This window comes from Podarcis raffonei, chromosome 1, assembly GCF_027172205.1.
Source record: "Podarcis raffonei isolate rPodRaf1 chromosome 1, rPodRaf1.pri, whole genome shotgun sequence".
Classification (NCBI taxonomy): Eukaryota; Metazoa; Chordata; class Lepidosauria; order Squamata; family Lacertidae; genus Podarcis; species Podarcis raffonei.
The window spans coordinates 78,647,331-78,674,888 of record NC_070602.1 but is presented as its reverse complement, the minus strand read 5'-3'; the positions used below and the strand labels follow the sequence as shown (position 1 = coordinate 78,674,888).

The window sequence follows — 27,558 nt, the reverse complement described above, 5'->3', positions numbered from 1 at the left end:
AGCAGTGACAGGCCATTCCCTGCCCCCTGGTGTTGGACCTACTGATTTGGGATATACTTCCTGCTTTAAGGTAAGAAGAGGCCTCCGTTTCTCATTAGTGAGCTCCTCTCCTCAGCACCCCGGCCCATCTTCTAGTCCTTGTGTTTGAGTTGAAAAAACATCTTGTCTCTTGTTCTTCTGCCCTCTGTTCAACTACATGGCATAACATTGGAACAGGGGAGCGTCATAAGTCACCAGTGCCTCATTCACTGTGTTGCCATTCTTTGCTAATTCAAGATGCAGAAATTGATGACTACATGCAGCAAAGAGAGCCATCATGAGTTATAGATGAACAATATTCTACTACTTGCTTTTCTTATTGCTAAAGTGATAGCACATCCTAGTTCTGCAGATGTTCCAGATCCATATGAAGTTAAGAAGAATTTTGTTGGAAGCAAAAGAACTGTCTCCATAACTGCTTTTTTTCCTCCCTAAAAGGCATCTTTTCAAACACAACCTATATAATTCTCTGAAAAATCTTAGCCTTTTACTTCTTTTCTGATACCTTCTACATCATTTTATGAGGAAGTCAGAATGATTTATCAAACAATTCCTAAATAATAATATTTGTTTAGAGGAACCATTTCCTGCAAAACATCCCAGATTTTACTGTGTACATGCTACTGTCATGCAGCAGGAAAGCTGCTCATTTAAGAGTCTACAAACTTAACATTCATTTGCAAATGTGATTTTTATCAGTCTTTTTCCATCTGCAGCAAAAGATTTGGGAGTGTATAGGCCCAAATGTGAAGGCTCTTATCCCTGCCTTTCTAATGGCTAACTACACATGTGCCAGATGACAGAGTAATCAGCTTTGTAATCAGTTTTTCTTTTGTTTTACTGATGCTGCGTTCACAAGAGTCCTTTTGTTCTGAGGCCTTTCTACTTCATATATTCTTGGCAAATATGTTTTGCCTTTCCCTAAAGAGTTTTTTGCATTTCCCCCCTACTTTCTTCAGTTAGCGGGACAGATGTCTGCAGCTTTCTTCTTTCGTTTCTTGCTCAGGTGGGCAAAACTACCTAAGCTGCCTCCCTCCCAAGAATGGCTGCTTGGTTCATGGCATGGGGGGAGGGCTTTAAAACTCCTTTCAATATGGCAAGGAAGCTCCTTTTGCAGCCAGCAACAGCCTGTCTTTTCTTCCTTGGAGAGGCCACCATCAACAAGACATATGGGGCCTGTGAAACTTCAGAAAGAGCAACATACTGGAACAGCTCCTATTTGTGAATCTCCTTCTGGGAGGAGGTTCTAGATGCCTCACAACTAAGCACAGCCCCTGTGAAGGTGGCAACAAACAGGTATACTTAAAGCAAAATGTTGTATTGATCTACTGGACTGTATCCACAAAGCCAACCATATACTGTGAGCAGTAAGATGGCAGGGCCACTTAACAACTGAGGAGGCTTGACTTAGAGCCTGAGGATTTCTTCGCTGACAAAATGCCAAGGCAGTTTGGACATTTGAACTTTCTGGGAAATTTTTAAATGGCAAGATACTTGTCTTGAATTCCTGATTTCTCTTTGAAAATCTTTACCACGTGTACCTCTTTCAAAATGGCTGGCCGTTCTTGGTTATGGTGGTCAAACGTCTCCTTAAAGGTCCCATGCTTCTTTTTTATCCCTGTTGATTTTTGAAAGAAAATAATCATATGAAACCAGCTGAGTCACTCATTTTTGCTTCTCTGAACATATCAGAAAAAATTTAAGACTTCGGATTGGTTTTAAGTTTGATTATTTTAACAATCTTTGGCATAGCTAAGATCAAATTATTGATTTAAATACTTAGGTTTGATTCAAAAGGTTCTAAAGCTGTCTTGCGGTGGAGTCCATCCTCAGCACACCAAATAAGCATCAGTGCGTAGACTGTTTTAATTGTCCTGACAGTAAAATAATTCTGTGAAATATGAACAATAGCACTGATATTCAATACAGCTCTCAAAGGCAGCTCTTTGTAAATAGATACAATTCTTTGTCATTGAATTCAAGTTTGGTTGAATAAATCTCGCCTTTCAACAGCACATTGTCTGTAGGGCAGGAAACTTTCCACTGTTACTGCTTCTTAGTGGCTTCCTTATTGATTGCATGCTTTGTAGGAGATGGAGACGAGTAGCTTCTGCTGCTCTGCCTCCACAATCAGCTTGTCAAATACATGGAGAGAGATGTAGGGGACTATTATCCTGAATTTAGTAAAGTATTTTCATCATGTTGTATTAGAGTGGTACTCTAGTCAGTCCAGAACAATCTTGAAAAATGAAGAAGGAAAGTTAATGACAAGCTATAGTCCATCACAGAACAGAATAACCTGAAGTCTCCAATATGGATCAAGTAAACAACTGGGATTTTTAAGGATCTCATCTTGAGTACACTTTGGCCAGGTGTTGCTGTTGATTATTTATTAAATTTGTATACACCCTTCATCTGGAGATCACAGAGCAGCTCACAACATAAAAATACAAAATGAGAATGCAAAATACAGAATAAAACAAAAATAAACCAGTAACATCCCTGCCACAAACACATTTAAAAGGACATGTTAATCAGCCCAAGGCCTGGTTAAAGTTCATATTGAGAGAGTTTGATTTGCCCTCTACACTGAAAAAAAGTTGTTGGAATGAGATTCAACAGCCAAACTTCAACAGAAGGCAGCACTCCCCGCCCTGCACCCAGTTCTCTGTAAATATAGATCTTTTCCCAATAGTAGAGCAGGAAATTGAAAGCCCAATCACTCATATTGTTGCTCTTCAGTACCTTTCTTTTTTCAGGCAGACAATGTTGACATGATCATCGCCACTCCTTCAATCTTAAATAGCCTTTTAGTTCCTTTTCACTATCATGCTGCTCTTCATCTCTTCCCCCAGTTCTGCCATGCACTTACCTATGGCTACCATGATTAAATTTCACTTTGCAGTTTGTCGTGCTGTGTTTTGAAAAACATGGAAAACTGGATTGGGAAGATGGGAGGAAAGTATTTGTGTCATTCCCTCTGGATTATATAAATAATGCACTGTTAAGGTTATTTTCAAAGAATAAGGTCAAGATGATATGGAATCAAAGCAATTTGATGTCAGTGGTGGGTGTGTTAGTCCTAGATAGCTAGCTGATGGAAGCAGGTATACCAGTGGTGGAGTTTGGGTTGGTCTTATCTCTTGGAAGTATCCATTGGGGTTCCTGACAAGTTTTGTGGAGAAAGGTTCGGACCATAGAAGTTTCCCTACCTGATTCAGGACTTAGATCACACATGGTTTACGATCCTTGATATTAAAAGCATGAAGTGAACTGAAGACAAATCAGGATGATAAGGTGAAACCTAACAACAGTGGGAGTACAAAAAGTCCTATTATTATAATTAATTAATTAATTAAATTTGTATACCACGCTATACCCGCACGTCTCAGGGCAGTTCACAATATAAAAACACGTGCTAAATAGGAACACAGGGCATCACCACATTTGAATTGAGACCCATTTCTTTTTGTGGTAAGATACTTTATTCAGGTATTTGAGAAATAGTCAAATTACAGTTTGTTAGAGGCTGCAGAGACCTGGGAGTTCTTTGCCCCTCTGCTGCATTGCACACCAAGACTAGATGTGAGTGGTATGGACTTGTCCTGAATAGTATTTCGTTTTTTTAAGACTAAATGGGTGGGTTTTCTCCCATATGGGTTCTACCTGGTCACACTATTCTTGGTCCCCCCCCTTGCCTACAGTGGCTTACTGATCTCAGACTTTTTGGAGTTATCTCCTTTGCAATCTTCAGACCAGTCTAGTTTGTTGCCCCAACATTGCTTACAACACATTGTAGTTTGGAATCTAGGGGCTGACCGGTAGAGAGCCAATCTGTAGATGACAATCTTGCTTTACAGTATTCTTGTGCAAGGTGGGACCTCTTGAAGGGCTTTTTAGTGCCTTCCAGCTCTATGTCATAGCTGACTGCAAGCACATAGGTAAGGGCCTTATAGTAAGACAGTCTACTGAACCAGCTAATTTGGTGTTGCCTCATTTGCCTAGCCGAAAGATCTCACGTAGAGGTTTTTCTCAGCGATAATAGCTGAGATCTTTCATCTGGAGATACCAGGGATTGAATCTGGGTCCTTATATGTGAAAAGCATGGCTTAGTGATAGAACATATGGCATATTTCTTTTTCCACTCTCTAGAAATGGACATGAACATGCACTGTTGATCTAGGGTAGAAAAATCTCCCAAGTGTTGTCTGGAATACCAACTAGATTTGTATCATTTGTACCTGCAGTCCTTCTTATTGAGATATGAGATAGCTATGGGAGACCCTGTTTCTCAATTTTCAGTGGATATTCTCAAAATTTTGAAAACATGTGTTCTATCCTTCCAGTACTATCTGGATGCTGATACACTGCAGTGTCCTTGCTCCATTTCCCTGGTTGAAAACTTGTTCACCACTGTCCTATGAAAACCAGCTTTTCCTGAAAAATTGTCAATCCAGTCTGTTTTATTTGTGATTGTTCTTCAATAGTAAATCGTAATCACTTTGGAAATCCTGTATTGGTAGGCAATATTTTAAGAGGCAGTTGAGAATTGAAAGATTTTGAAAAGATTGCTGAATTCCTTTTTTGCAGACTGTGTTCATGGCTATATAGATATTTTGAAACACCTAATATATATGTTGAAGCTATTTCCTAATGCCCTGTGTGACCAAGAAACTGAACACAACAAAAGCCATATGTCATTGTCGGTTCATCAGCTTCCACGAAGTTCTGTGGAACAAAGCAAATACTTTGCAATCTGGAACAGCTGAGAAGTCAAAAAACCTCTGTCTCTCATGCTTGATTCTGGGATCACCAGGGACACAGGGTCCACCCAACCTCACTGGCATTGCTTTGTGTATGTTTTCACTTTCCTCCATATAAATGAATGGTGTTCATTCCAACAGAGAAAATATATAGTATTGCCAGCAACCCTGACTGGCTGACCTAGCCATCATCAACAGAGACTTCAGCTTAGGGTAGGAAAAACAGAACAGTGCTCCTTCCCATCCTGCTGAAGGTGGTTCCAATGTAGAGAAAGAAGGGAGCAATACACTTCTGGTGTATTGCCACCAATATCTGGATTTAAGAGGCGGGAAGACAGCACTGTAGAGAACTGCCACTTCTCTGTGTTAAACACAGCTGCAGAGTTGGGGCTGTGAAAATAAATTGTCCCACTCCACTCTTCCAGGACTGGAGGAAATACTTAGTTTGGAGAAACAGAGGACAGGCCAGATTTGGAAAATCATGCCCTGTCTGAAGCAATTGTTTGCAGGAGGGAAATGTCCACACACACCCATTGGGCAACATTTTAATGCTAGTAAATAGAATAAGGGCAATAATGATTAACTTTTCTTGCTATAGCAGTGGCTCTTGTTTAAAAGTTTCCTTGTGTATTTTTTTCCAGGAAGTGTGTGTTTTAAGGCAACAAATAGGGGATGTGACTTTGTATTTCCCACTGTAGAAACAGATAACTTAGTCATGCCTCTTGAAGAATTTTGCTGGAGCTTGTTTTGTTAGAGCTTGTCACTTCAAAGTTCATTTGCTCTGTCATGTTACTGAACAATAAAGTTCTGCTTTGTAAATAAGGGGAAACTGCACACTAGATTATTTGCTTGTCAACTGTTAAGCCACACAAAATTGCTATATATTTTTTTCAACCTTCAGTGCTAGAAATTAGAAGGGCAGTTGTTAAATTAAACTGTATCTTCCTTTTTTTTAAATTGCTGAAGAACAAAGCTATTATACAGTATTGTGTGTAATATGGTCTTGTTATCAGAGAAGTGCCTATTCTGTTTTTGTTTTGGAAATACCATTTTGAATGTACACCTATGCACTAATGCTGTTTTATTATTGCAGAAAGTTCTATAAGAAGTTGGGTCAGCAAGCATGGCTGGTTGCTGCTATCACAGCTACAGAGTTCCTTATTGTGGTAAAATATGATCCCTACACCCTGACGTTATCACTTCCTTTCTACATTACTCAGTGCTGGATTCTTGGAGTCACACTTGTGCTTATTTGGACAGTGTGGCGTTTCTTTATTCGGTAAGCAAGGGTTGACTGGACTAGGTGAACTCATGGTCTGATCCACCAGGTGTCTATCGACAGTGCTAGTCTGGGCATACCCTGGAACTGGCTCACTGCATGCATTATCACCCTTTCTCCATTGCTGCAGGCTAATTCCTGCTCCTGCCACTTTGCTTAAAGCCACTGGGCCAGAATCAACTAAACAGTTGAGATAGTGGAAGCCAGTGCCCCCACTCTTCTCTCCCTACGCATCTCTACCAAAAAGGCGGGGGGGGGATGTATATGTCAGGAGAGTCCCCCAGAACAATGTACAGGGGAGAAGACTGGAGATTTTGTTCTGTCTGGCAGACAGAAATGCATGTGCTGATGGAATGGTTATAATTGTGCAACACTGAATTCCACCCTTCAGCTCTAAATCTGGGGGAGAAAATGGGAGCAGCTGCTTGCACAATGGAGAAACTGAATTGATAGTGGCAACTTGTTCCTTGTCTTTTAGTAGCTGGACAGTTGGAATTGATGGAGTTTATAAAGAAGTGGGGGGGGAGCAAATTTGTGTGGGGGGTGGGAAGGATAATCTCCAAATCCTGAGTATTTACACGGCTACTGTAGTTGCTGTAGAATTATCAGTTTAGAACTAGGAAATGCTTAATGTTTAGCTATAGCCAAACTCTGAGTTTGGTCATATAATTGCCTCATTCAGGGAAATGAAAAGAAGCAACAAAAGGACTGAGCTTTTTCTAAATTTATGGTGTTTCTCTTTTTGCCCCTCTGATATTTTTCTAAAATGTATTTGTTTTATTTCTAGAAATATCACCTTACGGTATAAAGAGATAAGAAGGCAAAAACAAGAACATAAATATGGGAAGGACAATTGTTTAAGCAATGGTGATGGACATCCTGTACTGGCAGATGAGCACAGTGGGAATAAACTCAGAGAGAAAGAACTTTGAACTTGAGTAATGAATTAAGGACTGAGAGAGTTATTTTTCTTGCAAGTTTAACCCTCCCTAGTTTTGTAAGTTTTGATGTTTTCTCATGAATGAGAATCCTTTTGGAAAAGGTGCCACCTAATCTCTCTTGAGGAAGGTGTTTACAACTAACGCTAGAAGCAATGCTTCCCCCAAAAGGGGAACTCCGCCTAAGTGTGTTATAAATGTCTGTCATCTTACAAAATGGAGGATTAAACAGGTGCAAAGGGAATCTTAGTAGCCTCAGTTCTGGAAAACCATGGCTGTTTGTGGGGCGTCAGGAACACATTTTATGGAATAAATATGTGCACTGTGAAAAACAGTTTGGTATTTTCCGCTGCAACTACCTTGGACTGTGGTACTAATATGTCCTCCTCATCCATTCATTTCCATTCAACTATTAATACAATATCAACAAAATAAATGGAGAGATGCAATTGAAGCTCGAGAACAAACTGCATAACTTTGCACAATATACTATTGCAAACAGCTCTTGGGGGGTCCTGGATCTAGTTGCCTATGTCTCAAAGCAAAGGTGCATTACCTTGAAACAGCCTGCTAGTTTTATACTGCATCCTCTTGATACCAAATACCTCTTCAGTTCATATTTATCCTGGTCTTAGGCCAGAAAGTTTAACTTTCCTGTCTGTTAGCTAAATAGAGCAAGTGAAGGCTATAATGAACGTGAAAAACATTTAATCCACCAAAGCCGTGTGTTCTTTGCCTTATTTTTCTACCACTGAGCTGGTTTCTGCTCTTGCCTTGAGTCTTAGGACTGCCCCCCCCCCAATTGCACATGGCAGAGCATGTCATATGATCATCCAGAACTGTCTTGTTACTTCTAGAGTTTAAGCTGCACTAGGTAAGGTGGAGTTATATCGAGGCAACTGCAGTGTGCACAGTCAGCCACTACATGCTAAAAGGCTACTGCTCATGAGAGCATCCAGTTCAAGAACTCTGGCTGTCTTATTTGTCATTTGCCTCCTAAAACTCCATTGAACAAATGGGAGTTTATGTTACAAATATATTCTCTACAATTAGAGTTGTCATAGGAACAGGTTTCACATTCCTAAAACAGTTGTGTGAATTTTCTCCTTAAATGTAACACTAAATTAATATTAACAAAATAACACTGTCTTAAATCTGTTGAAACTTCTGGAAATTTGCTTTGAAGTGAATATAAGTTAAAATGTTAGCCCTACCCTCCCTCCTCTCTCTCTCTCTCTCTCTCCCTCTCTCTCTCTCCCCCCTCTCCCCTCCCCTCCCCCAATAAAATCTCAAAAATGCTGCGGGTTAAAGCACAATGCACAGACCTTGGCTTCATTTCATGTCAATACTTGAATGGGAAAACAAGTCTGCCTTTGCCTTGTTTCTACAATGACACTAATGTTCTCTTCTTAAACAATAGACACTTTCAGCAGGGCAAAATTTAAAAAAATATTTCCATATAAATGAATCTTAGAAAACTCAGCAAATGAAGTAATTTTTTTAGCATATAAAATGACTGAAGGAACTCTGTTTCATGATGATCAGAATGAGGAAGATCATATGAAGCTTATTTCTTGATTTGTGCGAGATTTACTGCTGTTAAGTCACTGAATGGGTGATGTTTATAATTAGGATTTTTCAGCTGTTCAGTAATAAGAAATACTATGGCTATAACTAGGCATTAACAGACATCTTAAAAGAGCAGATGCTGAGTTGAGCTGGTACATAAAAACAAGCCTCTCCCCACATGGAAGCAGTAGGTTTTTGAAGTTGTTCAGGTTAATTTTGTACCTGTTTTGTGAGCTGACTAGAGGTAGTACCAGTGTACCTGTGCTAATGTGGCCCTAGTTTTTCAAGGCTTGCATAGGCATATAGTCCATGTCTGTTTTTGTACTAGTAAACTCTGCCCCCTTGTAATTTTGTATTGTAGTGTCCTCCATGTATTCTGGTGGTAACAAGTGCAATGGGGAGAACGTGAAAGGAATTTTAACTTTGTTTTGTTTTTTGAGGAACCAATTGTGTAAAATTTGAGGTATAAGGGGGGGGGAATTGAAGTTGACCTCTTAAAACATTACTTTTGTACTGATCTTTATGTTCATTGAAATATTGAGTCTTACAGTTATAGTCTGGATAACTGAACAGATGTAATAAAAGGTTGTTTGCTGGTGTGTCCTGAATTACAAATTTTGTTTTGGAGGGGAGTGGGTTCTCATTGACTACATAGCTGTGATTTTCTAAGAGTGATGGAAAAGCCTAACCCATTGAAGAGTTATTAACGTGGCTACACTAAAAGTAGATAATTAGGAACATTCTCTTAACTTGCCCAAGGTTTAAATAGGCACACCTAGGTCCTGTTGGTTTTAAGGGAACATGGATCTGTATTGCACCAAATTATTCAGGAATATCTTGAATTTCCTGTGGAAGTAAAACAAAATGGTTACAGGTCAAATCACATTTCTTGTTCATAAAGCTGGGGGGCCAATAGACAAGGAGAAGCTGATTCATGTAGACTTTCCATTAAGCACGAAAAGAGCTTTCAGATTTTTCTTCAGGCTACATTTGTCACACTTGCAAGATAGTTAGCCTAGAGATATGGCTGTAGTGCTAACATTACACAAGAGGCTCACTGCCAGTTCTCTCCTTGCTGGAATATCAGTTTCATCATCTGTGAGGTTGAGAAAACCAGTTATTGACCCCTTCTTCTGAGTTTCTGAAATCTGACCTCTGGCTGTGGAAGTGTAGTGATGCTTTCTCCCAGTATTCTGACTTCCAGAATTAAGGGTTCACCAGGAGCTTGTGTTGCAATGCCATAATGTAAAATAGGTGTCAAGGAGTACAGAATGAACTGCAGCTGTCTTGTTACTAATATTACCTACCATATATTTTAATTTAGACACTTGCGTAAGCAAAGGTGTATGAGTGCCATCTGTCTATAGCTATAATCCTTATAGCTGCTTTTGCATCAGTACAGAGGTACTGAGCACATGGCCAGGTTCTGGTAAATATGGGTTTTGCTTGAAATGTAAAATGGATTAAATTCCCTATTACATTTTTTAAATGTATATCATACCTTATGCGTTATTTGCTTATTGGAACTGACTTTAATTTTAGGCCATGTCCAATAATGCATAGGAGAAAATAAATATAAAAGCTATTGTTTCTATTACTCTAGGCTTTAGGTATAGGAAATTCTGGACTGTGTGGCACAGTAAACACTATCTAATTAGCATGTGATAGCTGTGTTTGTACAAAACATAAAATATTCTGGTGTAGACTAGAGTCAAATTAAGTATGGAAGGAGAGGGAGGTCGGTCTAGGAGGAAAATAGTATGGTAGTGGGGACTACAATTGATAGGAATTACAGATAAAGATAAACAAAAGAAACCTCACCTTAAATAGAACCTGTTCTGGACCATCCTTTGATTTGTAAGCCTTTATCAGACACTGCCTACATATTTCTAACTGTTTCTGAGAGCAGAAAAATCTCAGGAGCCCAAATTCCAAGATGCTACATTTCCTATGTGACTATAAATCCAACACTCACATTGAAAGATGCTGATAACAGCCCTTGCTGCCTTGGCACTATTTCTGGTTAATTTGAGCTCAAAAATACAAAAGTGATGCTTAGTGTGAAAAGGTAAATGAGCTGTCTTTCAGAGTCTGTCTGAAAAGTGTTAAAAAGAACTTAGCACTTGTCTGAAGCCTATGCTGTTAAAAAAAACGCAGAGAGAAAACAGCTTCCATTTATGGTGCCAGCCTGACATCTTTGCAAAGGAAGTGTTGTTTTCTAAAGACGGAATTGTAGTGTTGAAAGGGATGATGAGGGTCATCTAGTCAAGCTACTGCAATCCAGGAATCTTTTGCCCAATACGGGGCACAAATTTGAAAACATTTATGAGCTGCAATGGGCTAATGAACAGTTATTAGTGCTGGCTTCAATACGAAACCTAGGTTCCAGTCGTTGGGGGGTCAAGGAAGCAGCAAAAGTAGATAGGTTCTCCCCCCCCCCAACCGCCACATACTAATCTATGCCCAAAGCCCCTGTATATCTCAGATCTGGCTCAAAAACAAAATCACGCAAGAAGGCATCAGTTGCCACAGGCATTTTGATCTATTGGAGCAAATCATTGTTTCCAGTAAGGATGTTCTGAACTGAAGGCTTTATATACATATATACACTATGTATAGTACACTATACATTGAAAGCACATTTCCCTCAAAGAATTCTGGGCACTGTAGTTTACTCCCACAGAGTTTCATTCACAGCAACCCTTTTATCTGAAAAAATATTATCCACTTTTCCCAAAAATATTGCGAGTCAGTTTACAACATATAAAATTCAATAAAGTCAATCTTCGTTTTATACTTAAAGCATAATTTAAAACCTCAGTAGGTACAGTATACAGTTAGGGAATTCCACATGGCCTGCTTGTGCTGGGTTCTGTTTCACAGTAACACAGGGCGTTAGAAACTGGCTTCTATTTATATAATAAGGTGATTCAGAAGTCTATATAGCAACAAATGCAGTGTGCTAAAAGGAATTCAGCCATCTTCTAAAAATCTAAATTATTTCCAAGGTGGTGTACACTTTGCTATTTTATTAAATTTGTCTTATCGCCTTTCATACATTAATTTTAGGGTTGCTCAAAACATAGACAAGATTTTTAAAAAATGCATAATAAAAACAATAACAAAAAACCCCCACCTCACAAACTGATACCCCCTCTCCCACAAACACATTTAAAAGAGTATAGGATGTTAATCAGCCTGGTTAAGAGGAATGTTTTTGCCAGGCACCTAAAAGTGTATGATGAAGGTGCCAGCCAAATCTCTCTGGAGAAAACGTTCTACAAATGGGGAGCTACTGCAAAAAAAGGCCCATTCTCATGTTGTCACACACTGGACCCCTCGTGGAGGAGACACACAAAGAAGGGTCTCAGATGATGATCCCAGGTTCCAGGTAGGTTCATATGGGGAGAAGCAGTCCTTGAGGTATTGAAGCCCTAAGCCATTTAAGGCTTTATTGCTCAAAACCAGCACTTTGCCTTGGGCCTGGAAACTAAATTGGCAGCCAGTGTAGTCGGGCCAGGATCAGTGCTAAAACCATTTTGCCTCAGTGAGCAACCTGGCCACCAAATTCTGTACCAGCTGAACTTTCTGAATTATCTTCAGAGGCAGGCAGAGGGGAGACAGGCAGTAGTTTAATGGGAACAAGCAGCTTGAACTGGGCAAATGCTCTCATAAGAGCCAGGTTTTAGTTGCTCCCAAAAAAGCAAGGAGCAAGAGAGACAAATAAACCCACTTGGGGAGCTCTTTCCACAGTCTAGTTGGAAAAGTCATGTCATGGAACCCACCCATGAAATGTCAGGCATTAGGAGGACCATTAAGCAGCTTTGGCTGTTGAGTGCCTGGGCAGACTCACATGGAAGGAGTGGATATTTCCCCCTAGATACTGAGGTGTTAACAGTATTTTAGACTCTCACAGAACTGTCAGGTTCATAGTTCAGTCTGTCAACCGCTATGTGTCACCAGTAAGCCACTTAAATAAATGTTAATTCTGCAAAATGTCTTTTGATTGTGGTGTCCTGCTCCCATGCCCCCAGTCCTTTTTAACTGAAGAATACAAGTCTTGGTCATGTTGCATTTAGAGGCAAAACCAATTCAGACTACTACACTGGAGACGGAGAAATCTGTGCAACTAATTTTCCTACAGTCCACTAAGCAGCAGTTGGACAGCAAGTTGCATCAACTGACAGTTTGTTTTCCGGATGACCTAGAAACACAGCTGCAATTCTGTTTCCAACTGATTTGGGTTTTTTTTTTCTTTGTAACTAACAGTCTGAAGATGAGCATAGTTAATGTTTTGTTTGAACAAAATGCCAGTTGCAAAATCTGCGCTAAAATCTGCTCTGCTTTCTGGCCGCAATGTAATTTATCCCAAAGGGAAAACAAATATTATAGACCCTTTTTGAGCTTATGAGTTGTATTTTATTTATTGAATTTATATACCACCCTATACCTGGAGGTCTCAGGGCAGTTCACAGAACAAAATCAAAATATAAAACCACAATTAATAATAATAATAATAATAATAATAATAATAAACCTAATGACACCCCTCCCGAAAAAAGAAACATATTTTGAAAGGGCATAGGATGTCAATTAAATCAACCAAAGGCCTAGTTAAAAAGGAACATTTTTGCCTGGCGCCTAGAAGTGTATAATGAAGGCGCCATGTGAACTTCCCTGGGAAGAGCATTCCACAGACGGGGAGCCACTGCAGAGAAGGCCAGTTCTCGTGTTGCTACCCTCTGGACCTCTCAAGGAGGAGGCACATGAAGCAGGGCCTCAGAAGATGATCTCTGGGTCCAGGTAGGCTCATATGGAAAGAGGCAGTCCTTGAGGTATTGCGGGGAGTTTGGGACAAGGGTTAAGGTTCTGTTTTTAAAATGTTCTGATTTGAAAGGTCAACAAGTAATCCATTTTGCTAAAGCACACTTGGCATAGTCTAGGCTCAGCAGTCACCAGTTTTCAAGAACTGGCTTCTAAATCCAGATTTTAGATCTGAACGTTAATGTTGTATCTGAAAGGTGCCTTTTTATCTTTTTTGCCTTGTTCATCTTAACATTTATAGCCTGCCTTTCCATGATGCATACAGTCCAATTATATGTGTGTAAGAGAAAAAGTTTTCTTCTGGCTGTTTTTAAATTTTACAGGGTCAACAAGTAAAATCAACTCTGTTCCGAAGTATTCTTTGATAGCCACGTTTTAAGCTGCTTGTCAAAAGGTAGCCGTGTTGGCCTTCCTTCGAGTTGATAAGATCCATCTTCTGTTACTACCCACTTAATTTAAGAAGAGGACCTTGGTTCCTGAACAGAGTGCCTAAGTAGGCTTGTGTAGAAGGAGACAGTCCTTAAAATACAAAGGTGGTCTCAGTCCCAAGTCCAGGCCAGAAACCAAACTGATAAGAATCCAGTCCAAATAATCTATATTGTCCAGGAAGATCAGGGGTGCAGCATGACGAAGCTGCCCTTCAAATTAGTTAATTGTTAGCAAACTGACCAGAATTAGTCCTAGCTTTGAGGTAGGTTGAAGGTCTCTTTGCTGTCCTACCCTTGTGCTAAGCAACTGAACCATCAACCCTGCACTGTGCTACAGCTGCTGAGGAAACACATTGTCTCTTGGGGGAAAAGTGTATTTGACCAGTAGGTGCAGCACTAGTGGGAGGAGCTTTGTATTGGTCAGGCTGAAAAAGATCGCAAATCCCCAGTGTGTGTGATTTTGATGCTTTATTATGTCCACAAATGTCAAAAAAAGGAAAGAATTAGTTGCTGAAAGAGCAACACTGTTTTTTGGTGTGTGTGTGTGTTTTTTAAAAAAACCTTTTGCTGTCCATATGCAGTAGGGAAGGAAGAGGGCATTTTGAAATCTCATGATAGATGAAGAATATTAAAGTTTGTACAAAAGCAAATGAATCTATCTTCCACAAGGTGGCACTAGTGTACAAGGATTCAAGAAGCATGAAATAACTTGAGACATCAGAACCTGATCCTACTGGCCAAATTTAGCATCAGCCATGGCAGCCAACGCGCAATTCTAGTAAAGGATCCAGTTCTTCCTTGCTTTTCAGGCAACCCTGTACCCCACTGTGCTTGGCTTACCACTCCCCTGTCCTCAAAGACCAATAAGGTGGCACTGAATAGTGACTGGGTAGAGATGTACCATCCCTGCAGCAGGATCCTGCTGCACATGGGAGCCAAATTCAGAGCTTGATCCGACCCAGACTTTTTCATAGCACCTGCTCTCTGCTCTGGAATGTATGATGCCATAGTATCTCTGACCATATGTGAAGCATGTGCACGGCACCTCTAATCTCACCTTTGCATCTCTGGGGTGTACTTACTTACTTGCCAGTGTGGTGTAGTGGTTAAGAGCGGTGGACTTGTAATCTGGTGAACCGGGTTCGCGCCTCCGCTCCTCCACATGCAGCTGCTGGGTGACCTTGGGCTAGTCACACTTCTCTGAAGTCTCTCAGCCTCACTCACCTCACAGAGTGTTTGTTGTGGGGGAGGAAGGGAAAGGAGAATGTTAGCCACTTTGAGACTCCTTCGGGTAGTGATAAAGCGGGATATCAAATCCAAACTCTTCTTCTTCTTCTTCTTCAGGGAAGGGACATAGCTCAGTGGCAGAGCCTTTGCATGTGGAAGGTCCCAGATTCCATCCCCAGCATCTCCAGGTAGGGCTAGGAGAGAAGCCAAGGAATGCAGGACAGCATATCACTGGTGAGCAGGGATGGAGAAATTCAACTCAGTTCATATTTAAAATCAAATTTGCACTTTCCAAAACAACATGTGAACCGGAACGCGAGAACCAGACATCAATTGAAATTCACAATAGTCTGATTTTTTGCAATGTACCGAACCCGTGCTTACAAAAATGCAAATATCAGGGTAAAGTATACATTAAAATGCATGTATTTGTGGACATAAACATACAGAAATGCAACGTACTGGAGAAAATTGCTTGCAAAAATGTGCATACTAGTCAAAGCTGCATACAAAAATGTGTTTATTCCTAGAAAGTCACACTAAAATGCTGCTGCATTTTTTTTTTAAAGTAAATTGCTGCAGAAATCTGGAGAACCGAATTTAAGATTGCAATAATGAGAATTATGAGAATTTCCTTATTACTTGCCCCCTGCATTTAGTATGCGGAAATATACTACTGCCTATGTACATGGAGGTTCTATTTGACAAATCTAAAAAGATGGCTTTAAACCGTGGATTGGTCAGGCGGCTTTGAAAACCTTGTAGCTCATGACTCTTGGCCACTGCAGATCACACTGCAATAATGTGATGATGATTCACTGCCTCTGTTGCTACTATTATACACATGTTCCAGCCTTGCAGGAAAACTGAGAGCAGGAGGTCTGTCTCTGCACAGCAGGTGCACTGTTAGGTACTTGAGAACATAGGTTGACTCTATGCCACAAATTTGCCTATTCTAATTAATGTTTCTGGGCAAATTAAGATGGCAAATGCCTGGGGACTCACCAGTGGTATGCTTTGCAACATGCCCACTTAGCCTGTAAAGAAAGTTTAGGAAGTTTTTTAAGAGGAGGAGAAAAACAGGCAGGGCACCCAGAGCCCAGCACAAAAAACCCAAGGCTCTGGCCTCTTGGCTATCCAGTGTTGTTGTGCTGTTGGTCCCAAATAGGAGAGCAAGATGTCTCTCTCACCCCCACCCCCACCCCTGCTCCATATTGTGAGTTTATACTTGTATTTCTGGCTTCACTCAACTCAGCCCGCAGTTTCATCTGCCGAAGGCGCAATCTCTCTGTAGGGATTTTGTCTCTACTTCACCTAACGCTTGTGTGGTTTGCATAGGCCTTTGTGGGATGCAGAACAGTTTGGAACAAATAACAGCCAAGCAGCATTTCTGCAAGAAATGGGCAGAAAACGATCCTTTTCTCCTGACCACATCAATCAATAACCTTTATTTTGAAAAACCTAAACAGACATTTCTGTTTAATGGCTTTCCATTTTCTATTAAAACTTGCATTAGTCACATTTTCCATTACAATGTTTTGATTGAATATCACCGTATTTCATTGTAAGTCTGTAGGAAAGCTCCTCTAGGCAACCCGGTCATTCACCAATCGCCCTGATCTGCTTGCACAAAACTTACACAGTGCTCCCATCAAGCATTTGTTTTGGTTTGTTTATGGGGTGTTAACACACTTTAGCATTGATCATCCGCTCACCCCACACTTTTCAGTGCATTTCCCCATCACTTTTCTAATCACAAAAAGTCATTTAAAGGGGGGGAGTCTTTGTTGTACTGGGGTGATAAGGCACCTTGATTTGTTTGAGTTTTAGCAAACCTAAATTCCCAGTATGTGCCTCAATCCTTACTGCAAAATAGTGACTGTATGGAGGCATCTAAAGTTGCTCAGTGTTGGGTGTGCAGCAATCCTTCAGATTACTGGGTTTAGGTGAATGGCTTTCAGATGAAAGATTTGGGGTGGGGCATCAGGTGTGCTGAGTCAGTGAATCTCATGCCCACAAACTGGCAGGGGGGTTGTGTAAGCACCCACTGGCCTGAAACAGAATAACAGAATCAGCACAGGTAGCAGCACACCCCAAAGAAAAAGATTGCTTGGATGCTGTTGTACAAAACACTACAGAACTTATAAGGGAGAAATCCTATATACATTTACATGGGAATAAGTCCCATTTAACTCAAGGGCACTTACTTCTGAGTAGAGACATGTAAGATTGTGCAGCTAGTCATATTTGAGAGGGGAACAGCTTTCCAGACTTCCTGAATTACTTAGCCAGTATGGCCTGCTCCTTTCCGCTATGTTTCCTATCCTCCCTCATTGGCTCAGACAAGGCTCTTCCACATACAACTCCGTATTATTAGAGATCAGGAAGGACTTTGCCTAGTCACAGTGTGAGATGATGAAGATGATAAAGCCCCCTGCCATGAACAGCACTCAAATATTCTCATGGCTAAAACATGGCATTTTACAGGGCTGGTCTTGGAATGTTGCCATTTACAAATATGGAGTGAAAACACATGAAAATAAGGTGACATTGACTCCAGTACTCTCTTTCAGAACTTTTACTATGAGAGACTTTTTGAACTTTCTCCTTGTAAGAGCTTTATGGCCAAGAAGAGTCTTTGCAACTTTCAGCAGTGTTGCTGTTCCATGGTGCTCAGGAACACACTTCCCATGGCAGGGGACTATATTCCTCTGTGACCAATATAGGCCTGGTTTTGTGCTGGAATGACCCTGCCTCTACTGCAGACCAGCTCAAGGACTAAAGTTAACCATTTCTGAATTATGCTGCTCCTGCAGCTATCCCTTTAAAAGCAGTTTGATCTGCAGCAATTAGCAGATGGTTGTGTTCAGTTCCACACCATGAAAAGCTTCACCTGCTGATTCTGGTATACTTCAGATAGTTCCTGTTCCTTAGCAAGCTAAGCCACTTTTTTCTGGTCAGTTGGCATCACCATCTGCCCCACTGCATCCTCCCAAACTGGACTCTGCTCCCAGGCATCTCACAACTACCAGCAATTTGTATTTCAAGACTGGGCAACCCGAGGCAAGAAAGTTAGTTTCCTTTAGAGTCAGACCCTGTGGGAGCCATTACTTTAAAGAACGCTTACAGACAGAAAAATCAGTGCTCAGGATTAAGCTTTCAGTCAAGCTGAGCTCTCTCTTTTTAAAAGAAGTAAGATTTCGAATGTGTGGAACGGTACCTAATAAGTGCCTTCACGGTGAATACAGGCAGACGATCAGAACTGTTTGCTAAGTGACAGCTACAATTTCTCAAAAATCAAATGCCAAGTGCCATGGAAATCTAATTTAGAGAAACGGCTTGGCAAACAAACCTTTCATTTAAACAACTGTGACCATTCAACCAGCTTTACGTTCTTGAATTTAATAAGTTAGCAACATTAGATTTTTTTTTAATGGAGCTAATTGAAACCACTAATTTATTGACGTCCAGATGGTGAGGAAAGATGATGACTGTGTTATAAAGACAGAGGCAAGATAATAGGAGAAAGTGGGAAGCATTACTGTAATTGCCCAATCCTGTTCAAGATTAGTCAGAGGTAATTCCAATTTTATACAATGGGGTTTCCTTCCAAGTAAGTGTACACAAGGGTAGTCTAAGATCCTTGGCAAATTTTATTACCTCTTTATAAAAGATAGTCCTTCTATTAAGCCTAGATCCAAAGTTCATTATATTTAATTCCTATTCCTTTCAGTGTGAACTAAAATAAGTCATGACCAATTTGTTCTATTTATTTCAATGGGACCTCAGCTCAGCTAACAGTCTGGATCCAACCCGTTTTCTTTTTTACCCTCCTCATACCTTGGAGGCGGCCAGAATATCATTGTTCCTAAACTGAGCTCCATAGTTTATGGTAGACTATTATTATTATTTGATATAGATATTGTTTAAAACAAAGCAGATGGATCTGAAGTATATCAGAAATAGCTGGTTCTTCAGTACAAAAACTTCCTTTAAGGAAACTAGCCAACACAAATATGCTCTGGCCTGCACCACAACTGTAAACAACTGCTGGTGAGAAACACAGAACAGCTGCACCATATTAGTAGAAGAAAGATCAGGAACAGTAACCTAGCAATTCAAAGCCCTCACATTTTATTGCTGGAAAGTTTAAAGATGTCACAAATCAGACTAGCCTAGAGGTTCTGGGCCAATGCATTGGCCTGCTGTTTGCTGAGTTATTATGACATCAAGTGTCCTGCTTTACCGGAAAAAAGCAATGGCAGTCTTTACTGCTAAGTAGTGCTTATAGATGGTTAGTCCTTTTCCCTTCCCTTGCTTTGGGTGCATGAAGTTCTGCGGCTCAGAAAGAGCAGGGATCTAAAGAGGGAGGACGGACCTATTGAGGAAGGTAAAGAAGCAGCAGGGAACAAGAGATCTCGTGGTAGGAGGTGGACAAGGAATCCACTTTCCCCTTCAGGTTCCCAGGTGAGTGCTGCAGTAGTTCATCACAGCCCGGAGCTGGCATCAGAGGTTGGTTGTGGATGGCCTCACACCTGCACCAAGAACCCACAGCCCATGCAGGTTCATCACAATTGTCACTTGCTCACACCCACCCCTGCTATTTCCTTCTACCCGCACCCCCAAAAGGCAAGCAAGTAAACGATGACAGTGAGGAGGACGAACAGCTTCCCAATCCAGTTCTTCCTAGCAACATTTATAAAGGGGAGATGTCCGGCAGCATTGGTAATAACAAGAAGCTCCTGCTTCACTGCTGCCACCACACAGAGTGTGTCTTCTTGCCCAAGGGCCTTCTAAGCCCATGAGCTGGCACTGCAGGAGAGGATGCCAAGGCTGTGGGTGTGACAAGTCAGCCGGTCTTGTGGCTAAGGGAAGAGAGTCTATCAGTCCTTGAACTCCTGGGTCAGGTACATGGTGAAGTTCACTGTTTTACCTAGAGCAATCTTTCTTTTTTCCTGTTGAAGGTCACATTCTCTCAGGTGTTATCTCTTGGAGGGGCCCTTTCACCAGTGGTGGGCCAAGCCAGAGCTGATGATGAGCAAAACTAGAGGTGCCGTATGGGGTTTGATGGGCTTACTCTCGAGTAAGTATACAGAGCACTTTTTGGGGTACCAATACAGCCATTGTTCTCAAAAGCAAGTGATTGTCCTTCATTCTGACTGGTGTTCTCTCTTTCTATCTTATTTTAGAGAGAGATATAGATATTGATGCACACATCTGACAAAAGCCTACCAATTTGTCTCAGCACAGGCTGCAAGGGGGGATTTATTTTCCACAAGTCATACAACCAAGAAACAATTAAGACCAAAAAAACCTAAACCCTTCCAATTTATTTTTTACCAGATAAATGTTTTTACCAGATAAATACTACCCTTTTGAAATGTCCCAAAAATACATATAAAAAGGGTGGGACTAAAATTCCTGGAAAAATAAGGAGATAGAAGAATGGGGCAGCTGTGACCAGTGGTGTCAAAAGTGCCTGGATACAATTCAAGTCAGGACTAAAAATGATTCATCCACACTCAGTTTGAAGGGTACAATGGACTAGGATCAATGATGGAGTTACTATAGTGACCAAATAGCTAAGCTGTAAACAAAAACTGGACTATGGGGGTTATAGCCAAGAGAAGACCAACACTTGGGAGGCCTCTCTTCCAGTCCAAGTGCTTCCCCTAAAGTTACCTAGCTCAGAAGCAATTGGAAATGACAGTTTAAAACCATAACAGCTAACTTCACATTTCCTTTTATCAAAAAGAAAGGAAAGAGCCAGTAAATAACAATACAGTGGTACCTTGGGTTAAATACGCTTCAGGTTACATATGCTTCAGGTTACAGACTCCACTAACCCAGAAATAATACCTTGGATTAAGAACTTTGCTTCAGGATGAGAACAGAAATCGTGCGGTGGCAGTGGGAGGCCCCATTAGCTAAAGTGGTACCTCAGGTTAAGAACAGTTTCAGGTTAAGAACGGACCTCCAGAACGAATTAAGTACGTAACCAGAGGTACCACTGTATATATGCTTGTGGGGACAAAGTGGAAAAAGTTATTTAAGTCATTGATGGCCTCTCAGTAGCAGGCTTTATGTGTTAGAATGCTGGACATTCACACTCGGTCTCCCTTGCACTGCAAAAAAAATCCATTACAGAACGTCTGAGTGAAACCTCCTCACAACCCACCTTTTCCATCAAGCCTTTGGTTGGTTCCTGTGCCCAACTGTAACCTACCCTGTAACTAAACCTAAGCACCCTCCCTCCTCTTCTCCAGTGCTGAATTTTAGATTTGTAAGGTCCTCAGAGAAGGCGCTGTCCTCTTATACTATAAGCTTCACAGAAATCTCACACTCTCTCACAGAAATCTTAAGATAAATATATGCCAGCAACTGAAGTACAGTACTAAGATGCATGACATAACAATGGGGTCATCCTTATTGGGGAATGACAGCTATGTTGCCACAGAAACCACGCCACATACCATACCCAGACTTGGCCTTTGTTGAGTTTCTAACAGTATGTCTTCTACACTACACCACAACTACAAGCAACACCATATGACTGTGCTGCTGAGTTAGTTACCCAGTTAAACTGGGGGAGGGGTGTCCCCCAACTTGCTTTTCCCAGACCTGCCTTCACGGATGAGTGAGTCACACTGAGTTTTCCTCCATGCTCAAAGGCATGGCTCACATCCACCAGGAGTTGTGCAGTCTGTATTGTAGGACAGATTCTGTGGAACTCCCTCCCTGCTTGGTGCAGCCCCCTTCCCTGTTGAACCTCTTGCTGCTTGGTGAATACTTTTTATTTCAGCAGACATTTTAATTGTGTTTTTCTTATCTTATGGTTAAGTATGCTGTATCCCTATTTTACACCACTTAGAAACTCAATATTAAGTAGCATTTTTTAAAAAACAAACAAACAAATAAATGCATAAATCTGCCTCATGCAATGGCCATATGGACAAAAGAGATGGAAGGATGAGAGAAAGAGGTTGGTTTTTCTAGATGCAGTATACAACACACCTTCTAAGGAGCAGAGTCTTCTGCATTAAAGTCATATTCCCCTCCTATGCTTAGGCATTCCTCTGCTTCTCTGCATTTAGGTGTAGTTATTTCCCCCACTAGAGATTAACGTCCTATTCAGGCACTGGGCTAAGTAGAACATGTGACAGGGAAGAGATCAGCAAACCAGCTCTGCTCCATGTTGCTCTTGAGTTGGAATGTGGCATTCTGCACCAGGGAGCTTCCTGTACTAATGTAAAAGCTCTCTGTGCAATGTAAAACCTTGATTTTCATGTGGAGTATCTACACAAGCAAAGCAGGCTTCTTGCCACAGATGAAGGATGATGGGGATGGAGACAGCACACTTATTTCCACTCTCCCCACTTTTGTGTTATACTTACTTGTAAATATAATGCCTAAAGAGGGCTGGAGTAGTTTATCTATTGCAATGAACTTGTAATAGATTACAATAGGAGGGAAAAATAAAAAATCTGCAGCTGTATTCTGCGAATAAGAGATGAGAAGACGAATGCTAGTAGACTCCACTACCACAGTGAATGCTTCCCCATGCGGAGGAAACCACTGCACACAGAAAAACAGCATGTCATGATAAAGGCTACGCTGAACTATGCTACTTTTTTTTCTACATACATGGAACTTCTACATACAAGGGAGAATATTCAAGCTCCTCACCTCTCCCTGCAATCTGAAGTAGGACCCCTTTAGACTGTTTTTTGTTTTGTTTTTTTGTCTACTGTTTTTTGTTTTGTTTTTTGCAGTTGTGTTCTATAACATGTCATTGACACAGTAATAGTGTGTCAGTGATGGATTTACACTAAGACTGTCCACACACCATTCCTCTTTATTGGCTTTTCTGCAATGTTTCCCTCAGTATTACACATTATTGCCACCTGAAACAGCACTCTTGCACTACGGCACAACAAAAGCAAAAGAAGGCATGAAATTTGTGGTATGAATTTCAGGAGGAAGCTACAGGACACACAACAACTGGAAATGAAGCAGTATGTCCACCCCAACAACTTTTGCAATCGCAAACAGTATTGAAAATAGGATTGTGTATAACCACCCCAAATCCGTCATGAGCACAAATCATTACGAATGCACAATAAAAAGGACACCTGGAGGGGCTGCAAGTCATGCAGTAAAACGATTCTGGTAATTGCATAAACTGGCATTAAGTGAATCCCAGAAGAGGAAAGGACAAGCAGGAAAGCACCTTCATATCTCTCCTGTTTGTCATGCAGAGGATCCCTCAAATGCAGGGATGGGCTTAGAAATATTTCTCTTTAGTGCCTCCTTGCCCCATGTTTGCAGTGTTCTAGTGTCACCCACAGCCTTCCCTGCAATCAACAGGGGAGCCATTATTTGCTGCACATATGAACTGGGAAGTAGGGTGTTCCTCACAGCACAAGGCCTGTTGTCAGATGTGGGCCTCAGTACAGAAGCACCATTTGCTCGCAGGTAGGAAATACATTACAGATAAGGTGTCTCTTGAGGTATGTTGGGGTAAATGCTTAGGGTGGGTCTCAATCCTGGCCCCACACTGACTAGCCAAGAGTACCTCAAATTGGTCTGTTAGTATTATGTAGCAAGAGCAAGCAACAAACCTTTTCCCTAAAAGCCCAATATCCAAGCCCAGAATCTTGTTCTCACCTTCAGACAAGGGATTCCTTTCCCTGTAATTGTGTGCTAGAATCAGAGCAGCTGTGGGTCGTTTGGGGAGGCTTTCAGCCATATGAGAAGTTGCCATTAGGAAGCAGCCTTATTGTTGCATTTATAGTGAGGTTGGTAGTGCTTCACGTACATCACCTCAGTCATCCTTACCACAACCTTTTAAGAAAGGTTAGTGTCATCGATTACAATATTGCATAAGAGGTTTTGTATGAGGTTGGACTTAATGAGACCAGGGGTCTGCCAACATTTGAACTGGGGACCTCCCAGCTTACAAACCATAAATTGTTTGGAAAGTCTGAAGTTTGGTCCAGTCAGTATAGAAAAAAAAATGTGTTCTGGGTCTGGGTCTCCAACCACAGGTGTGAGAAAAAATGGGAATGGACTGGGCAGGCACATCTCTTTGGCTGTCTCCAGGCAAGACACATTGAATGTTTTATCTTTCTTTGGAAGAGGGGAATTTTGGCAGATAGTTTCCTCAGCCAACCTCGCCTCTTTTGAAGTAAAGGAAATACAGCCCTACTTCAGTGGTGCAATTTGATAACGGACTTAGGAGGGCCTCCTGGGCTTTGCGAGTTCCTGCCTCTTTTTAGGCGGGAAAGTGGTAAGGCGGGCCTGCTGCTGCTGCTGCATTTTGGGGCTCATTCTGCTGCGTGAGGCCCAGCCCAGGACTTCGGGCCCCCGAGACCTGCCCCTCTTCGCCCGCCTTCCAGAAGTGACCTTGGAACTGAGCACTCCCCGGCTGGTGAAGGGGCAAGAAAGGCCCTCCCCGTCGCCCACTTCGCAGCCTCTGCAGCTAAGCCTCGGAGGAGGCACATGTGCTTTGGCGCGGCGCCAGCCAGAGCATCCCCGGCGTGCCCTTGCTGGGGGCCGCCTCCGCCTGGGCCAAGCCCTTCTCTACCGGGGCTGGGGTGGGGCTCTTTGCTGCGGGAGGGCCAGCCAACGCCGGCGTTTCCTTGGGTTGCTCGTCCCCGCTCTCTTCCCTTCCCTCTCTGACCCCGTGGATCTGCCTCCCGAAGGAGAGGGCGCGAGAGGGGTGTGTGCGCGCGCGCTGAGCGACCTCTCCAGGCATTGCAGGGGTGCTTGGCGCTCCCGCAGTCAGGCGAGCAGCGGGCTTCGGTGAATCCTGCCGCCGCTCGCTTAGCTCCCGCCTTGCGGGAAGGGAGCTCTCCCGCCCAAATTCCAACCCTCGGCTCAGTCTCTTTTGGAAAGAAGCCACCGGCTTCTTTTTTTCCAGCTGAAGAACGAGAGGGGAGGGCGGGGTGTCTCAGGCTGCTGCTGGCGCCGCCGCCGCTCCTCCATGAAAGAAGCTCAGCAAGAAGAATTGATTCCTTTGCCTCTCATCTCAGGCCGCCGGGGCAGAAAGAGAGAAAGGAGCTAGAGCATGCTGGTGATGCGCTGCTGCTGAGGAGCCCGAGTCGAGCTGCAGAGTTTGCAGGTCATTAGTGCTGCACCAAACTCCGGGCGAGGTAAGTGGCGCTGCTGCTGCTGCACACAAAGCGCTCGGCAGCGTTTGGGAAGTAAGCCCGGGCGGGAACTGTGGTTTGTCGGGAGAGAATGGCAAACGCAGCAGGCAGTTTTCTTGGCAGGAGGCTCAGTTTGGTGTCTCTGTGCGGGCACAATGCAACGTGGCATGCTGTTTTTCTGCACCGAACGGAGCGCCTTAGTTTGATCCCTAGCAAACCTCGCTCGCTCAGTGCGATCAGCGGGGCTGTGCTGCAGACTGGCATCGTGGCGGCCTTGATCCGTGGTCCGATCCCGGAGAACGAGAGGGACGAAAGTCACCAGGCATCTTTGCAAAGTTTGCGCCTCGGTTGCCTGTGCGTAGCCCCGGGGCTGCTTGGTTGAGCGTGCCTTCATGCGGCGTGGAGCCGTCCAGGGTTTCAAGAAGGGAGAACTGTCCGGGAAACTCCAGTTTATCCTAGGAAGATGCTTTTCGGCCGGCCATTAAGTCTAGGGTTACGGGGAGCTGCTGGATGGAAAGGGATGGGATTGGGAAATCGGAATAATGGCAGTGGAAACAATGGGCGCAAAAACTGAGGCTGGGCTGCCAAAGTGTATTCAGGAGGAGCAGAGCTGCTTAGGAAGAGTCTAGGCGTGGGAGGGAAATGCATCAAGGGTAAGACGAGACCTAGTCTAAAAAAGAACACGCGCATCTCTATTAAAAGAATGGCTGGGGGCGGGAGGGGAGACCCCCACAAAACCAGATCTCAATATTGCGACCTGAATTAGTTGCGTTCCTTACAAATGAATCTCCAGTTCAGTTTCTAAGTGGGTGGCTTTGTGTTTCACATCCGATGCTTCAGTCTATTCAAGCACTCTGAACCCAGGAAAGCTTTCTGTTATTGCAGTTCATTTATTTGTGTCTGTGTTCCTGGAAGTTTTCACCTCCTGGCTGGGACCACTGTTGAGAGCTTGCAAAGCTTTGTGATCTAGTTCAGGGTGACCTGCCAGTGATTATCTCTTAATGTACGTTCGTTTCTTTCTTCACATGGTTGGTGGCAAGAGCAAAAAATGTGGTGCTCACTTGCAAGCCTCCAATGATACCTTTGACATGGGGATGATTGAAGAGAGGATGACTGACAGGCTGTGATGACTGTAACCAAACCATCTTGCCTCCGCTTGGCCTTTGAAGAACGGAGCTACAAGATTGCTTTATTAAGAGAGTTAGGGTTTAGATGCTTTCACCACTGTTGTCCCTATGTTCTGATTAAAGCTGTCATTTCATACATCTGTCTTTTATGTGTGTGTGCATGCACGTGCCCACACACCACAGGGACATCTGGAGTGCTTTAGTTTTATTTCTTACCTTCCCAAGAAAAGTGCATGTGTCGTAGAAGATAGGCTGTGTAATATGGCATGAATAATGGATTGCTTTGTATGAGGAATGCTTTGCTCACGTGTAAATGAAGAGCCTTCGGTGATGACAATTTCAGAAAAGCTGTTAGGTAGAAGGTGACACAGTCACTTAAAAAAAAATCTACAAAATTCCCTTCCATAAGCCCAGTTACAATTTTCTGTTGGGGTAGGATTTATTTTAGAGCCCTCCTTTTTGGCAAGCCTTCAGTGTGGCTTGCAATTTATCCATAACAGTGTAATATTTAATTCCCGCCCCCCAACCTGTATTCCATACTTCTTGCTAGGTTATTAGGGCAAGTAGCAGGCACAAAGTTTTCTCTTCTCACCCTGCTAATAAGCCTGTGGAAGTGAGAAATACTGCTTAGCCCAAGGTCACCAGAGAACTGCATTGCTGAACAGTGGTTTCTTAACTAGGTTCTCCCTGGTCCAAGTAAAAAAACTTTGTCCATTGCCGTAATACTGGCATTATAATAATGCATGCACTAGTGTTAAATAATACAACACATGGTCAGAATCAAGTATGGTCACCAAAGTGGCGTTATGCTAATTTTCCTGCTTCACTGAAAGATGCCAGAAATTAAAATTTATTGCAGTGTAACATACCTTTGATGAGAATGGTAATGACACACTCAACCTTTCCATAGAAAACCAACCTTCTCAGACAAATGTTGGACAATATCCTACCCCAGTGCAGAATTCACACAACAGTAGTCCTTGTTACACATAGTTCTTTAGGTCCAATATTGGACTGTGGTGCTCCATATGTTGTTGAACTCCACTCATGTCATCCCCAGCCAACATGGCTAATAGTCAGGGATGGTGGGAGATGTTGTTACCCCATCTACATCCCATGACATTGCCACATGCACAGTAGTTAATAATTGCCCCAAATGCTAGTAGCCGCTGGAAATTTACCATTTGCACTTGTCATTCTGTAATCAAAATGC

The 27,558-nt window shown here is 42.3% G+C and overlaps 2 protein-coding genes across 2 annotated transcripts in view; both read left to right on the top strand.

Moving 5' to 3' along the window:
- PTDSS2 (phosphatidylserine synthase 2) overlaps nt 1–9,187 on the top strand; it is a 41,061-nt gene extending 31,874 nt beyond the window's left edge. Inside the window, exons 11-12 of the mRNA XM_053395902.1 lie at nt 5,896–6,081; nt 6,869–9,187. Coding sequence (XP_053251877.1) covers nt 5,896–6,081; nt 6,869–7,013 — 331 coding nt within the window. The 3' untranslated portion in view covers nt 7,014–9,187. The remainder of the gene's footprint in view (nt 1–5,895; nt 6,082–6,868) is intronic.
- A 15,246-nt stretch (nt 9,188–24,433) lies between these two features.
- Nucleotides 24,434–27,558, top strand: part of SYT12 (synaptotagmin 12) — a 49,825-nt gene continuing 46,700 nt past the window's right edge. The window contains exon 1 of the mRNA XM_053395808.1: nt 24,434–25,221. The gene's annotated coding sequence lies outside the window, so the exon portion shown is untranslated. The remainder of the gene's footprint in view (nt 25,222–27,558) is intronic.